This window comes from Stylophora pistillata, chromosome 14 (genome assembly GCF_964205215.1).
Source record: "Stylophora pistillata chromosome 14, jaStyPist1.2, whole genome shotgun sequence".
Lineage (NCBI taxonomy): Eukaryota > Metazoa > Cnidaria > Anthozoa > Scleractinia > Pocilloporidae > Stylophora > Stylophora pistillata.
In genome coordinates, this window is record NC_142532.1 from 10,695,819 (window position 1) to 10,713,497 (window position 17,679).

Consider the following 17,679-nt stretch of genomic DNA (forward strand, 5'->3'; position numbering starts at 1 on the left):
TTGATGGTAAGAAGATTTCTTTCCGAGATGATTAACCAGCAGGACAATCAATATAATAAGGTTTAAAGGTGATTTAATCCAAACCTCAGAAATCCAAGGGGAAAGAAAGCTACTTTGGAAGCTTGTCAGTCGTGTCACTGAACTCCACGTACAAATCACCCAATAACGCCTATTATTAAAAACTGGATCATTGGATAATGCAATTCAAGACTTTTTATTGGCTTAGCCATTATGGTATATGAGCCAATTTACCATAATCTACAAATATGGTAAGTGTACGCATCAGCTTAAAATTAAAAGGGAGCTAAAAAACTTAAGATTTGGTAAGATTTGTCTAATATCTTGGAGGCATTTTTAATAAAACAATTATTCCACTTGCGCTTGTTGGATATGAGATGATTCTAGCTAACTTGGCACTACGTGCCTTGTTGGCTATCTATCATCTCATATCCAACGCACGCTCGTGGAATAATTGTTAACTAGTTAATTGGAGGGGGACTGGGACCTATTTCAAAATGGCGGACAAATAACTCGTGGCGAGATCATAGTTAACACATTGAAAATTTGGCTGTTCTTGGTGGTGTTCGCGCTAGGATTGGTTTCCAGAACAACTGTACATACTAAAGTTTCCCATACAGTACACAGTGCATCTTTTCAATTCACTAAGATGGATAAATAAGGTAAAGTTTACGACACGTTGTAGCCGACAAGTTACCGACACTTCACCGACAGGTCACCAACATTCGGCCAACTGTCGGTCAACACTTTTGACTAAAACTGTTGGCAAACTGTCGGCCGACAGTTGGCCGCTTGTTGACCAACAAACAGCCGACAGTCGACCGACAAACAGCCGACAGTCAACCGACAGTTGGCCGACAGGTTTTTTGGGGAGCTCTTCTCCACAATTACTGACTATCCTTCCCCTCTCATTGATGGCTGAATGTTCATAGAATCAAGATACAACATTGTTTCGGGGGAAGGGAAAACAATATGTTTACTTCACAAGGCCAAAAGAGAAAAAAAATGAGTACTAGTCCATAGGTCAATGTGTCAACAATTTTGTTGTAGATTCTAGGTACACAAATTTTCTATCAAAAATGAGGAGAGCCACTGTAACTGAAAGATATGAAAACAGATTCCATGTTGCTGAGCCTCTGTTCAATAATAGATCACAGATCTATAATTAGAAAACAGGGTAATAATTTATGTAAATTATTGTAGAGGGATTATCTGTGGGATTTATAAGCCACTAACTTAGTCTGCAAAGTAATTTACACATACTGAAAGAAATTACACCATTAGTTAACCATGTGGTGGCCAACCAGAAACCTTTGCCACTTTGGCCACCACACACATTTTTATAATCTGTAGTTTATTTATTTTGTTCTGTAATCATTTGTTGCAACTTTACTTTTCTATCTATGTTAAATTTATGTAAATAGTGTGAAATAAAATAAATGAACCAATGTGAAATCTAATAGTATGTAGGATACCTATTGGAAGTAAATACCGCGTAAAATCTTGCAGACACTAAATGCCATCTACATTGACCTTTTAGCTTGCCAAAGTTAAGCAAATGGGATTAAAAAATCAGTGGAGATTTCACAAACAAGTAAGTAGATGTGAAGGATACAGCAATGTGATAATAATGAATGTCATGTGCTATTTTGTCACAAGATCTACATTTCAGCATGGAAATGAGGCTGCAATCTACAGACCTTTTGGGACACAATAGATAAGGGAATCAGGGCTCAACACTAACAGTAGCTCACTAGCCACAGACTCGTGGAAATTCAGTTTTGGCTGGTGGTTTTCAATTTCCACTAGCCAGTTTGGCAAGTAAACAAACTGAAATTGTCATAACATCTAAAAACAGATGTCACTAGCCACTTGGCTAGTAAGTTGAAAAGTTATTGTCAAGCCCTGGGAATGTGATTAAAAATCAATGGAGACTTTACAAACAAGTAAGTTGATGTGAAGGATACAACAAAGCATTAATAATGAATGTCATGTGCTATTTTGTCATGCGATCTACATTTCAGCATGGAAACAACTCTGCATGCAATCTACATTGACTTTTTGACATGCAAAAGATAAGGGAATGTGATTAAAAATCAATGGAAGCTTTACAAACAAGTTGATGTAAAGCGTATAATAAAGTGATAATAATGAACACCATGTCACTACTCTCGTGATCAAAAACTACAAAAGCATGCAATTTTACAGGGTTCTATCAAAATCAGAACTTTTGTTCATTGTGCCTCACTGCTCACAGAAACAGTACTAGGAATGAAGCTGAATGCACAGATTGTCTTGCAAACCACAGTAACTTGTTTTGTTTAGGGAGGAACAACTACAGTGACTGATTTCTAGTGACTAAGGAAAAAATCCAGCATTGTCATATCTTCACAAAAAAAGTTACATTAAGACAGTTTGTGTATCTATTTAACCACCAAACTATATTATTTACAATGAAATATATGAAGTTCATATATTCCATATATTTCATATTCATATACTCAACGGCCTGCTCCCAGTTGGCTTGTTAGCTCAATTGGTAGAGCGCTGCACTAGTATCGCAGAGGTCAGTGGTTTGAATCGCATACAGGCCTGATTTTTTTCAGGTCTGATTTTCGCTATTGCTTAAATAGCGCTATCTACTGCGAGGATCGTGTATCATATGTAAACTATATTATTCTTCAACTTCAAAATAATGAGAATGATCTTTCTCATTCAGAGCTAGATTCAGACTGCGGGATTGCTGGAAAAATCTAATAGAACTCCATGGGGATTCCTATACCTATCACTACTGGCCATGCAATAACATACCTCTGAACATAACCTACATTCATTTGGCACCTTTGCATGCGCATATAATTATTGTTAATTCCAGAGGGCTACTTGATGTTGGCTCTTGTTATGTAGATCAGCCTTAGCAACTGCCCTTTTCATTATTTTTTCCACACTGTTGTGAGAGCCTTTCCCCAGACAGATGTTAAAGTAAACTGTCAGATATAGGAGGGAGCCATTCGTTCTTCTGTTTCTTTTCTGACAGAACAGAAAATATCTCAATTCATCTGCAGTATGTGGCAATATCCTAACGCTTGGGTAAAGATCACACATCAAAGCTTCACATCTGACAGCAACGTTCCTGCTCAGATACAGCTGAGCATGCAGAAGACTTAAATTGCACTTGCCAGTCCTTCCCCTTATCAATTCCAGCTAGGGCAGTGGTTGAATCACAGCCATGGAAAGCCAGAAGGGCATGGCACATCTCCTCTGCTAGCTTCTGGGATGCTGCATGGAGTGGAATATAGTATGACTGGTCTTTCACGTCAGTTTTGAACTGAAATTCAGCACAGTTGATATCAGACAAAATTAATGTGTTACTCTGATAGCAAGAGCATCAGTGTCCAGTCAGGTAACTTTAATTCAACACAATACTCTGAATGGGCAGCATATTTGGAAAGCAGCCTTAACCTGCAACATGGCAGTGCCAATTAAGAAATATCAACTATTTCATTATATAATATCACTCACCATTTGAATGTCCATAGCACCACCAAAGAAGCGATGTTTCTCAACTGGTGTTTGCTTCTTCATAGCCTGATCTCAGGCTGTACACATCTTCGCCATGGCTTTTCCTTACTATCACTGTGTGTTTGTCACCACTGAATCCTTCATCTGAGTGACAAGAATCTTCTCTGGATGAAGCTGCTGTTTCCGCAAGTTACCTCACTAAGGATTTTGACAAAAATGAGCACCTTGTTCTCCAGATTAGGAAAACACTTTCTCCACTCTTTTGACAGAGAGTAGATGACCAATGGATCTTAACCTTCAACAAAGCACATTCTCCTGCTTTTGTCCATACATCCAGGTACTGGTTGAAGACAATGTGCACTTCTTTGCTATTGCAAAGGACTATTTGCTTCAGGAGCTTCACACGGGCATTTGATGTGCAGTGGATGATGTTCTGAGCAATACCCTAAATGCACCTCGTCCTCTATTTTGGTTGAATCTGGTTGGTCTAATTCGTCAATTCCAGTTTCATTAGATGTAATCATTATGCAAATTGGCCAGTATGGACAAGGAAGAATGATTAACTCGGCATTCCAACGAATGACAATAATTTCCAAACAGATCAAATATGATACGTTTCAATTTTGATTAAAACCTTTTAATGATTGTGTCTCGCTATTATTTGACTGAAGATATACCGCTCTTTATAATTGCCTGCTTCGTTTTCAAGTCAACCACCATAAGATACTGTTTTAAAAGAAATCGGAATTTCTCACGTCAATAAGATTAATTTACCGAAGCATAACGAGCGTGCGATATTGACCGTCTTGATATTTTAAAAGCATAGGACAAAAATGATGACGTTAGCAGCCAGGTAGCATGTATCATTGTCACTTTCTTGTATGCTTCACATCTACTTACTTGTTTAGGAAGTCTCTATCAATTTTTAATCCTATTCAGTAGTCTTATCTTTCCCGAGCTGAAAGGTCCGGCAATGGAGATCGCAGCCTCGTTTCCATGCTGAACTGTAACTCGCGTAACAAAGTAGCTTTGCATTTTGAAACGTATTGCACAATTCAACCTTATGAACTACCTCAGGTTGATAAGGTCTTTCCCTACTAAAACCTTTCTGTGGCGATGGTTAAACAAAACACCAATTTTCGGTATCTGTTCCCTAAATGGTCCGATCGCAGAATGCATTTAACAACACGAAACACTTCATACGAGCCACACAAACCTGTATTGCATAACCTTCATATTTCCATAACTTTTGGGAAAGGCGAGAAAGTTATGCTTCAGATATTCCTGAAGCACGGTCTCATCGAATTTGTGCTCTGGACGAACCTCTGATAGTTGATCGGCCATATTTGCCTCTAGTTTCCAGACCTCCGTTAAGAAACTTGCTTTCGTTAATTAAGGTCTATGGGCCAGGGCCCCGAAAAAAGTCCTTTCAGTACCACCGGGGGGGGGGGGGGGACAGATGCTATCATACATTTTTGAAAACTACAAGTGCTCTACTTTAATATTATGTATGTTGTTGCATCTAGCCTCAGTGATCACGATATGATGATCGCAGTGAGTAAAATTAATGCACGCAAACTGCCACCAAGAATAATTGAATGCAGGAACTTATGCAAAGTACAATCCTTCGGCTTTCTCTGATGATCTAAGAGATATCCCTGGGGATAATGTTCTGAAAGAAAGAAATGTAAACACTACCTGGAGTAAATGGAAAGAGTTGTTTTTGAATGTTTGTCATAGACACGCTCCCTATCGGCGAAAGATAGTGAGAGGAATGAAGTGTCCTTGGCTTACTAGTGCAATAAAAAAGCTTATGAATCAACGGGACTTCTTCCTACGAAAAGCAGGAAGGTCTGGAGCTGAGGTAGCCTGGAATGCCTATCGACGACTAAGAAATAAAGTGTCAAATAAAATCAGGAATGAAAAACGCCGCTATCATAGGAATGAAATTCAAGAAAATCTTGATAGCCCTAAAGCCTTCTGGAGAGTAATTAAGAAAGTTTTTCCAAGCAAGAAAGGCAACTCAGCGTGTCCAGAATCTATCAAGACTGATGAGGGATATACAATTACTGATAAATCAAATATTGCCGAGAAGTTTAATAACTTCTTTACAAACGCCGTTTCTAAGCTTTTGGAAACCGTTCAACGGCCCATAGGTACTCGCGAATTTTCCGGTGATAATTTTACGGATCAGAAATTGTGTCTTCTACCAGTTACGGAGAGTTTTGTATTTAAACAATTAAAAGGGCTAAAGGTGAAGAAAGCTACGGGCTTAGATAGAATCCCTGCGTGTTTGGTGAAAGACAGTGCTGCTGTTATCACCCAGTCAATCACTTTTCTTGTAAATCTCTCTTTGACCACAGGTACTGTACCAGATGAGTGGAAGCAGGCGAGAGTTGTTCCTCTGTGCAAATCAGGAGGTCGGGAAGTTATGGACAATTACCAGCCCATTTCGATTTCACCAGTAATTTCGAAGATTGCCGAAAAAGGCGTAAATGTTCAACTTCAACAGTATCTAAATCAACATGGCCTCTTCAACTCATTTCAATCAGGGTTTAGACGTTATCATTCGACGCAGACCGCGGTAACATATTTTTGTGACACAATTAGAAGAAGCACAGAGGCGGGAAAACTAACTGGGGCCTTATTTGTCGATCTAAAAGTGGCCTCTGATACCGTCCCCCATGATGATCTCATTCGCAAGCTCAAAAGATTTGGGGTTTGGAGGATAACTCTCTCGCATGGTTGACGAGCTACCTTACTAACAGAACCCAGGCTGTTTGTGTCTAAGATGAACTATCCAGTCCAATGCCTGTCCTCAGTGGCGTACCGCAAGGTAGCATCCTCGGCCCTGTACTGTTTACTCTGTATATAAACGATCTACCGTCCTGTGTCCAATTCTCCAACATCATGATGTACGCGGACGATACAGTGATCTATCTGTCGTCCACATCCACCTTGGACATTGACCTTAATTTAAACCTTGACCTAGCTAATCTGTCTCAGTGGCTACACTTTAATAAACTTGTTCTCAACACGAAGAAGACGGAATTTATGACGTTCGGCACCCGCCGAAGGCTCGCGAGACTAAAGTGTGATGAAACTGATATAAGCCTCAATGGACAGTCAATTAAACATACGGACACTTTTAAGTACTTGGGTGTCGTTCTTGATGGCACCCTTTCCTTTAATGACCACGCGGATTATGTGAGGATCAAGGTATCTAAGATACTCAGTATTAGAATTAATTTGATTTGACTTAATTAATTAATTTGACTCAGAATTAATTTGATGGCCTGCTCCCAGTTGGCTTGTTAGCTCAATTGGTAGAGCGCTGCACTAGTATCGCAGAGGTCAGTGGTTCGAATCCCGTACAGGCCTGAAATTTTTTTCAGGTCTGATTTTCACTATTGCTCAAATAGTGCTTTACTGCGAAGGATCGTGCACATATACGTAAGATACTCAGTATGTTCTCTCGAATAAGACCTTCACTAACGCTAGAAGCTGCAAATAGACTTTATAAAGACATGGTCCTCCCGGTTTTAGATTATTGTGATACTGTGTGGCATGAATGTGGGCAAGGAAACAGTGACAAGACTGAACGACTACAGCGACGAGCAGCGAGGATCGTCTACTCTAAAGATGCCTCAAAACTAACAACTGATCAAGCTATGGCTAAACTGGGCTGGGAACCCCTCTATTATAGAAAACGAACACATATTTTTAGATTTGTTAATGAGTGCATTGCAAATAGAGTTCCCAGATATCTTTTTAATTATTTTAATGTAAGAATTCGCGACATTCACCGCTACAATACTTGAAATAATGATGGTCTTATTTTAGAAAAAGTTAAATTAGAATGCACCAAGCGCGCTTTTTTTTATAAAAGTGCAAAAATCTTTAATGATTTTAAATGATTTTTAATAATTCGTAGAATTTATTATTGTCCGAATTTACTTTCGTTTATTGTAACTATTTTATAACTTACTCTAAATTGATTTCTATTTATTTTTTTTAAACAGGACCTGCATTGATAGCAGTTTTCTTTCCTAAACTAAAGCAGCAATCCTGTATAAATATGTTTAAATTATTATTTTTATTATTATTATTATTCTTATTATTATTATTATTATTAGTATTATTGTTATAGTACCCAATGAGTAGCTGAAGAGGTATTATCAGATGATCAAGTGACGTCACTCCTTTCTACAGAATTGACAGGAAACAAATGATAACTGCCTAGCACTATTCTTTGCAAGCGCGTTGATCGTTCTTTAAGGGTGTTTCATGTATGAAAACAATAGAGGTTTCTTCCACATGGGATTTTAAACCTGTGAGTTCAACGATTTTTTTTCCATGACAACGCATAAATCTACATAGGTACAAGCGTAAAATTCTGAAATATATTTGTGCCGCGCAAAATTCTCGCCAAATGGATGAAGAAAATGATAACAGCTTCACAGCAAATAGTTTAGTTAGATACCATCGCTACAAAGGTAGGTAACATATCTTCATTAATATTTTGGATCTGTCATGTTCCTTCCGCCATCTTGAATATTTAGAAACGATTACTCTAACACGAAATGAGGCGAAATTATTACAAAACATAAAGCACCGTACTTTTCCAAACCACAAAGCAAATACCTTCGCCTGAACGCTTTGCCGGGCGCCCAAATATATCATGTAGATAGATGGTCGTTGAAGAACCCAACAAGGACGCGTTGTGGACGTTTACACAACAAAACATAACGAACACTATCATGTGTTTTGCGGCCTGACTAAGCGTTTTGGCAAAGGTGTTCGTTTTGTAGTTTGAGACTACTTTTCTACAAAACCAGGACCTCATCCACAAATATACGTTATCAACCAAGCGGAAAGTTAAGATGGCTGGATATTGGCCGAATTCTTTGTTGCGTTTTGGAAGACCTAAACAAAGTCGGGGTACATAAACACGAAAAATGGACGAGGGAATTATCCAGCCATCTTGACCGCACAAGTAGGCTGATAAAGGATTTCTTAAATAGCACAAACATTTTGCCTAATAAGAATAAAAATGATTTGTTCATTTTGAGAGCCCGGTGGGAAAAAAAGCCAACTGTTGCAGCACCGTATAGAGAACCGTTTATATTTTCTTTGTTTTGACTGTCTTCTGCCACTTTTTGCGACTTCATCGCCGACATTGCGCAAAAATTACGAACTTTGCAAGACCGCTCCGAGCTCTTCTTGCGTGGAATCAAAGCGAGCAGTCCTGAGCAGGCAAGATGAGCCAATCAGAACACAAGATTTGCCTCATATTGCCCTCGGGCGCTACCAGCGATATGATAACGTATGTTACAACGCCTCACAAAATGTAGTAGCGATGTCTCATGAGTCAGACGTCTTCTCCATGTTGTTTTTCATTAATAGACGCCTCTGGCCGTGGTACCAAGCATCAGCTGCTGGCAAATCACGAGAGGCAAGGCCAATAATTCTTCTATCACCCATAGTTGCTGCGCAGCGAGCGTAGCGAGCGAGCATCATCATAGTCAGGTTTGGAAAAGAATATAGGGGGTGCAAATTCTCGAATTCATCGCTTTTACCAGAATGCAGCGCAGCTTTTAGCCGGAGTGCACTGTGCCGCGATTTCTGTGTTTAATGTATTGCGTTACATAGCACTACTGCTGTAAGGACATTTCCTATATGTACTCAATCATGTTGTTAATCTACTTTCGTAAGTAAAGGCGAATGAACTAATTGCGGGTATTTTACGGTAAATCTATCACCTTGATCACTGAATGTAGGACAGTTGAATAAGAGCAATAAAAGGAGTCACTTCATCAATGAATAACCCTACCTAGCGTAAGTTTACACACCGTTAAGCCGGGAAGCAAAAGGCAGTTGACCGATAGTGTTCATGGGGCCTGTGCGACTCTTGCCATTCGCTAGCGCTTTTAAATCTTCTGCCCTCAAAATTAATTCAACGCATTCGGTTAAAGTACTGCACGTTTTTGTTCCTTTCTCATATCTAGTTCTCTTATTACAAAAATGCATGTTTCTTCATATAAGTTCTGCTCGCGCTACGTTCTTTGAGAAATCGTTTGAGAAATTTTCTCCAAATTTCGCTTAACAGTTTTAAAGGCTATTTCATTCCATAACTCACTGGTGGAATTTTTTCTTCCTTAGCACCCTTCGCCAAATCAAACACTTGCCTATAATTTCAAATAATAGATATTAATAATTTCCATTATCCGAGGAGTGAAAAATACAAATTTCACAACGAAACCGTTTAAATTGGTCTGTTCATAGCAATCAATTTTCGTTGTCATCTTGATAATATTTGGTCGCCGCCTGTTTGTTTGATGAGCATTGAAAATTCCGTCCATAATTCTCTATTTCTTTTTTCCTTGTTATTTAACTACGTCTTTTTTAAAACGTCATAAAACAGCAAGGTTAACAATCGAAAGAACTTTGAAGCACTACTGTATCTTGGAACTTACCCATGATGCCTTGCGAGTATTGACCTCATTGTTTCATACATACCCACATACATGCATATAACTTTATTTAAACTCGGATTTAGAATAGGTCGAGAGAGCTAGTATCTCCGAGTATAATTACCTACCCATCCCACCCCAGGGGAGGACATCCACCACAGAGTAATCTCTTGCGTGGGAAATTAACGTCCCCTACCCTAACCCTGAATTCAAGTTTTCTTTCAAATCAATCAAAAAATCTCGGCTTTTAGCCAAAACATTGTTTTGAAATGCTGTCAAATGTCACATGTACTGATTATATTGCTATAATAAACAAAGAAGGCATTACAAATAACCGTTTTATCGTCAGCCCCGTTTCCATGGGTATTGGTTTGGCTGTTTCCCTCTGACTCCTGGTCGTTTTCATCTCTGCTTTCCGTCTGAAAAAAGTTGTCTCGTTTTGTTAGAAGTCTTTGACTTGCATACAAATAAGGAACAACGCCAGCGTAGCGCTTAAGAGGGGGGGGGGGGGGCTTCATAACTACCAATACACCAGGAACTACGACGGATATGATTTTTATACAGAAATGTTGGATTGAAGAGTCTACATATTTAAGCCGTATGATGGAATAGGATGCTTGGTATATATAAAAGTGCAAAACTTAGAAAAAGACTTTTATCAAGAACGATACTTCTAAGTTTAATTTCACCCATACATATAGGTTGTTGCTTCTACTACGCGACCGCTGAACGTTTTCACAATAAATCAATTGCAAAGAACGACAAACAGTGTTAATGCGGCATTCCCATTTTTAACGATTTCCTTTTACGTTTCTAATTACATTTTTTACGTTTCGCACGCGCATTTTTCGCATTGTTTTTTTGCATTGTTCCACCCACGTTGATTTATATTCTGTTAGATTTTTTCGTATAATTTTGCTTCGTTTAATTTCATTTTGTATAAGCTTCTTGGTTAAATTCGGCATTAGAGCATCAGAGTCCTTTAGATCAATATCAGTTATTTTACTGCGATCTACTCTTAGTTTTCCGTCCTTCGTGTCTCAAGATCAAACAACGTTTGTAAGTGTTTTTCCTTGTCCGATTGCTCTTCGTCTGTTACTTACGTTTCTATTCCTTCTACTTGCATTTTGTAATAACTAGCAATTATTTTATTCCTTTAGCAACCGCGATCGAAGGTGATGTAATAAAAATAAAGAGCGTTGAAACCGGTCGTGCTGGCAGTTATAAAGAGCTATAATATGTAAATTAAATGGGCGTCTCAGGCGAAAGAGTATCAGTTTGTATCGTTGGTGTCATCGTTATATATATTACATATATTATATTTTATAAATCATATGTATTACATATATTATATATTATAATTATCGCTCGTTACTGCAAGAACCAGGAATAATTGTACCAGATTAAAGAAGATGTAACGGAGAATAATTTACCCAAGCGAAAAAGGTGGCACGAAAATGATGGCGATTGGCTAAAAATCGCGGAAGGAGCTGCGCACAATAAAATAAGGAAATGTCAGAAGAGTACAACTTTCGTAACGCTTACTTAATTGCTTTTTGGTCAGGAATGGTTTCTTAGTCATTAAGATTTAATAATGTAATATAGTGTTAAACAATAAAAACAGATCTATATTTAATCCGAAATATCGTAAGGGTTTCCTTATATTGGTGATGGGAAAAGGAATGGAAATATTATATTACTTTAAGCTATTCAACGCAAAAATTAGAGTAAGCAGGTTGATTATTTCTTATTCCTTTTGGCGGTCTCATCTAAGTACACTTTCTTTTACCTTTTTCTTATTGTGGTTGTGAATTTGGCATAGAAGCAGATGTTAAGTTTCTATGGTGATTAGAACTTGTTATAGTATTTTGTGGTAAGCTATGCTTTTAATTACGTCAGTTTGCTAGTTAAGAAAGGGAGTAAATCTCTTTGGTAAAAGTTAACCTCGTACAGGAATTCCTGGAAATTCCTACTTCTTATACTTTTGACTATTCTCAGACTCGTTTTTTGGGTCAAATTCTATGTCAAATTCACGATCCAGGAATATTTCTTAAATTTTAATTTAACACCTTCAGCACCTCTGACCCTGAGTGTAAACAGCTTATGCCTTTTCATCTCCGCACTGAATTTTAAATTAGATAAGACCACGTAGTATTTCTGGGGGCGGTACTCGCGAACGCCTCTTCCCTGAATTTTCTGTTTATTTCGTTGGTATGTAACAATCTTTTAAGGCTATTTTCTCTTAAGATATCTTTTCAAGTATGATTCTAATTCTGCCTATAGCTTAATTGTAATTTTCATATTACCAATCTCGTTTCTGTTTTGGCCGACCTGAATCGTGAAAGTAAGAAAATTAAAGTAGAAAATGATTTTGTAACTGCGTAAACAACTCGAAGGTGCATACTTAGTACGCAGGATCTGTCCTACGTAATTTAACGTGATTCGCTGGTTGAGATAGAACGATGACGATGCAAGAAGATTGACAGCTTAGTGGTATCACCTTTGGTGTCACCTTTATAAGCTGGTGCATAGCTTTTTCAATCAGATAGAACAGAATAGAGCAGCGTTGAGTTGTACAAGATTACAGAGAAATTAAATTGTTTAGAGTTGTGCTGGTAACTGAGCTAGTCCCAACAGAAAGAAAAAAATTGTATTAAGAGTCAAGCCAAGAAATAAAGAGGTTCAATCTTCTAACAATAGGTACAAGTACTAAAGAGCAAACTCTCTTCTTTGTTTTTTGACTCTGCCCTCCACCTCTCCGTTTTTACGTTGGATAACCTCTGTAACTGACGCAAAAGAGCAGCGCGCGAACTTTAATTTAGTTGCACGCGCGGCGTCGTAACATCAGCGCGCGACCTTTAATTTAGTTGCATGCGCGTATCGCAAGCGCTCACGAAAGCGCCGCGACAGCCCGCAAGCTGTATAAAGGTTATGAGTTTTATGGAAATTGGTTGCCTCTGACTGTTCTTATTTCTTATTTCTGAAACAGACGTTTCGGCTACTGCTTAAGCCTTCATCAGTGATATAAAAAACGAAGATCGTTATCATACGCAATTTAAAGTAAAAAAAAAAAACCTTGACGCAAAGCTTGCGCGCGTGACTATGTATTTGATGCTCGCGCGAGGTCTTTATAGGCCTCTGGAAGTACGATGTAATCGTTCCCAGCAATCGGATCCAAAGTAGAGTGCCAGGCTTCAAGGAAAACTCTCGTGGTAATTAGATTCGAAACCAACGGCCCTGACGTTTGTAAGGTCCATGTCATGATCAAAACCTGCAACTGGCTTTTTGTGCTCCGCAATTCTGGTCTTTAATGACTCTCTGTTTGGCCATAGTACTTAAAATTACACTGTGTTCAATTGATTTTGTACACCATGCCTGACTTTTGGCGGTCAGGTTCGTCCCGCTCCTTGAGGCGTGGAAAAAGGCTGTTGATTGTTTGCTGTGGTTTGTAGGCTACTTTGACCTTTTGTTGTTTCAATATGCGACTTATTTTCTCGGAAACACCCTGTACATACGGCAGCACTACAAAGCCATTGAAGTTGGTCTGGGCGGGTTGTTTAAATAACACTCTCTCACAGTTCCGTATAAAAGTCATTGGATAATTGTTATCTCGCAGAAAGGCCTTTACTTGTTGTATTTCTTCCCGTTTACCTTTATTGGTAGATGGAATGTTGTTTCCTCTCTTCAGTAAGGTGTTAGCAATGGATCTTTTATGGCGCATAGGATGACAGGAAAAGAAATCGAGATAACGGTCGGTATGTGTCGGTTTTCTGTAAACATCCACATGAATTTTTTTGCCGCGTCTACTTGTTAAGGTGTCTAAAAAAGGCAAGCCTTGTCCGTTGGTGTTTTCTAATTCTAAAGTAAACTGTATGTTCGGGTTAATTGAGTTCAAATGTTTGTTGAATTTGTCGACTTGATCCTTTTTTATACAAGAATGACTATCGTCAACATACCTAAACCACCATTTGGGAGGGTACGAGAACGTGGAGATCGCCGTTTCCTCAATTTCTTCCATAACCAGGTCGGCTAAAACAGAACTAATGGGAGAACCCATGGCGCATCCAAAAATCTGTTTATTTATTCATTTATCTATTTCTTCATTACAAATTCACTCCACAAGAATACACAAACAATTAGTATTACTTACAATTAAGGTTAATAAAAACCATAAAAGGAAAAGTTGTGGAGAAGGAGACAACCAGAAGCGCTGACACACCATACAAGGGATGCCCCCTCTAATTAAAACAATTTAATATAGCAAAACTATATAGAAATATAAAAATAGATGCCCTAATTATCCTTATCCTTAATAAAATTTAAAACATTCTTCTTAAAGGTTTCAATACTATCTGATTCTCTAATGTGATTAGCAAAGGTATTCCATTCACCAACGATACGGTTAAAAAATTTAAAATAACTGTTTAATTTAACATAATTTATATAGTGCTAACTCCACTAATTGACCAAGGCGCTTGTGGTTGAGGACAAAATCTGAAAGTCTCAAAATGTTGCCAACAGAAAGATTGGTACGTTCTGCTAGATTCCGGTCTCGTTGTAGTCTCTCCTTCGTTATTGTGAGGGCTAAGTCCACAAGTATGGAGGTGAACAGGGACTTCACTTCGAACAGGGACTTCATCGCTGGAGATGGAGAGCTGTTTTATTTGTTGCGTGAAAACGGAACTATTTTGGACTGTGAAGGTATTCTTTCTCAGAGGTGACAGGACTGAAACTAGATATTTGGAGACCGCATAAGTGAGGCTACCGATGCTGCTAGTGATGGGTCGCAATGGCCTTCCAGGTTTGTGAATTTTCGGAAGACCGCAAAAAAAATGCTGGCGTTGAATTACCGCAGTGTAGTTTTCTGTATACATTTGGGCCAATTTGCGGGGCTGTGCCGTTATTCTCGTACTTGATAGCAAGTAGGATTTTGTTAAGATCTTTTTCAACACTTGTTGTGGGGTGCAATCTTTTATCCGTTAATTTCAGGTACGTTTTTGTGTCGTTTAATAAAACGGCTACTTTCTCTTTGTACTCATCACTATCCATCACAACTATGGATCTTCCTTTATCAGCTGGTAGGATCTTCACAGTCCCATCCTTTCTCAGGTTTTACAACAAGTAAAGGCCGTTCTGCGAGATAACAATTATCCAATGACATTTTTACGGAACTGTGAGAGAGTGCTATTTAAACAACCCGCCCAGATCAACTTCAATGGCTTTGTAGTGTTGCCGCATGTAGAGGGTGTTTCCGAGAAAATAAGTCGCATATTGAAACAACAAAAGGTCAAAGTAGCCTACAAACCACAGCAAACAATCAACAGCCTTTTTCCACGCCTCATGGAGCGAGACGAACCTGACCGCCAGAAGTCAGGCATGGTGTACAAAATCAATTGCACACAGTGTAATTTTAAGTACTATGGCCAGAGAGTCATTAAGGACCAGAATTGCGGAGCACAAAAAGCCAGTTGCAGGTTTTCACTTACTCCAAAGTCGCAAGCCATGTCCACCTTTTCGACCATAACATGGACTTTACAAACGTCAGGGTCGTTGGTTTCGAATCTAATTACCACGAGAGACTTTCCCTTGAAGCCTGGCACTCTACTTTGGATCCGATTGCTGGGAACGATTACATCGTACTTCCAGAGGCCTATAAAGACCTCGCGCGAGCATCAAATACATAGTTACGCGCGCAAGATTCACGTCACGTTTTTTTTTTTAACTTTAAATAGCGTATGATAACGATCTTCGTTTCTCATATCACTGATGAAGACTTAAGCATTAGCCGAAACGTCTGTTTCAGAAATAAGAACAGTCAGAGGCAACCAATTTCCATAAAACTCATAACCTTTATACAGCTTGCGGGCTGTCGCGGCGCTTTCGTGAGCGCTTGCGATACGCGCATGCAACTAAATTAAAGATCGCGCGCTTATGTTACGAGGCCGCGCGTGCAACTAACCTTTTTCCATTTTTATGTATAAAGGTTAGTTGTTTTTTTTTTTTTTTATCATCAGTTGACGCAAGATCTTTCAACTCAAAGCGAAGTTTTAGCCGCCGTGCTCAAACCTTTTTTAATTGTACTAGTGATAGCGGCACCAAGGTAAATATTTTTACGCCTTTTAGTTTATTTGATTAAGCAATTTGTATCCTTCTTTCTTTCATTGTGATTTCGCGTTTTGCGAAGTAAGTTAGGCTTAAAATTTAGTTTAAGCGAAAGTTGCTTACGACATCGTTGTAACGTTAATTTTCCTTTGTCTTGTAACTTTTGAGTCGCATGAAATGTATTTATATCTGATTATTTCCTCGATCTCATTTGTAATTTGTTTGTACTTTTATTTTAGTTCTCACGGTGTTCGTTTAACAAAGTAAGAGGTTGAATAAATTTTTTACGGACATCAGTTTGTGAACGTGTGATCACCAGAGCAATAACCTCCACTTATTCCGTACATGTACATTGTCTAATCCAGCTATTCTTTAAGAAAAACTGAGAGGAGAAATTCATATCGACACCGAAATAAGGATGCTTTTGACGCAACTTACTCTGGAATGCCCTCCTCCTCGCTATTCGTCTCCATAGCCAATAGATTTAAGAGCGGTGTTGTCCCTACTTCGCCAATGTCTAAGGGAGAGTCGTCCAGTGCAGTTTCGACATTTCCATGTTGGCCAAAACCTTTAAAATGAAATTTCTTGGTCGTCAGCACATAGTGGAATTGGATCGTCTCTTGGTTCCATGAAAAGAACTTTACCTTCCGCGTCCTCTGCAAGTAAGGACGAGTCTAACATATCGCCTGGTGCATGCAGAGGGAGAAGTGGAAGTATCTGTAGTGAGTCAATCCAATCGTACACTGCAGCCATCGCTTGGTATTGATTGTGGAATCAATTACCTGAATGCATAAAAAACGCCGAATCTGTTGACTCCTTTAAACGCTTATTGAAAACTTATCTTTTCAAAAATTAAGCCACCAGATTTTTTGATATCGTACGTTGTCAAACATATGTATAACACGTAATAATTCATTAGTTTAGATAGAGTAGCGAATTGCATGTATAGGATTTTTATTGAAATTTTCTTAATTTGTAATTGTAAAGCGCATAGAGTTCAATTTTAATGCGCTATATAAGAACTTATTATTAAATTAAATTGGTATGGTTTGACAGCTCGCTTAACCAATCCCATGTCGATGTGACGCACACGAACGGCAACTTATGGTTCATCTATGTCCGGTTCCTCCAACACTCTTCCTAATCGAGCGGCATGAATTTCCTCGACCTTGCCAGCTCTGCTTATTTCTTCCGTCAACGCTTCTTTCTGCTGCTTCGTTTTAGCGCGGTCGATGCGTAGGCTTTCTTGGTCAAAGCTCATACGTATATACAACTACCATTCTCACCTTTTGTTCTCGAAACCTGGCAGTAACGCGCTCGTCTACACTTCTCCCTTCTAGAAATTTACAAACCTGTAGTAGGAAGATTTTAGATAATCCGCACTCGTTTTCAGACACTGACAGTCATCTCTGAAAGTGTCTGGTAACATTTCGCAAAATCTGGGTTTACTGTGCTGATTCAAAGAGCTATGTGTCGTATAAGTATTGCAAGGTACTCCTCAATGATCCTTTCACGAAGATAAACGAAGTATTGACCTTAAAATACACCTCCTCGACTATTGTAG

General features: G+C 38.7%; 1 protein-coding gene, 1 long non-coding RNA gene and 1 pseudogene across 6 annotated transcripts in view; all 3 read right to left on the bottom strand.

Annotated features, from left to right (window-relative positions):
- LOC111332566 (acyl-CoA dehydrogenase family member 11) overlaps nt 1-4,917 on the bottom strand; it is a 135,719-nt gene extending 130,802 nt beyond the window's left edge. For all 5 annotated transcript variants that reach the window (XM_022937924.2, XM_088744373.1, XM_088744372.1 and 2 more), the window contains exon 1: nt 4,757-4,917. In XM_022937924.2, coding sequence (XP_022793659.2) covers nt 4,757-4,884 — 128 coding nt within the window. In that variant the 5' untranslated portion in view covers nt 4,885-4,917. The remainder of the gene's footprint in view (nt 1-4,756) is intronic.
- LOC148716494 (uncharacterized) lies at nt 196-4,434 on the bottom strand. The gene is made up of 2 exons (XR_015995096.1): nt 3,541-4,434; nt 196-3,346 (listed from the first exon to the last, which is right to left on the bottom strand). It is a non-coding gene; the product is annotated as an uncharacterized LOC148716494 (long non-coding RNA).
- An 8,749-nt stretch (nt 4,918-13,666) lies between the features above and the next one.
- Nucleotides 13,667-14,652, bottom strand: LOC148716495 (uncharacterized; annotated as a pseudogene).
- Nucleotides 14,653-17,679: the final 3,027 nt, after the last annotated feature.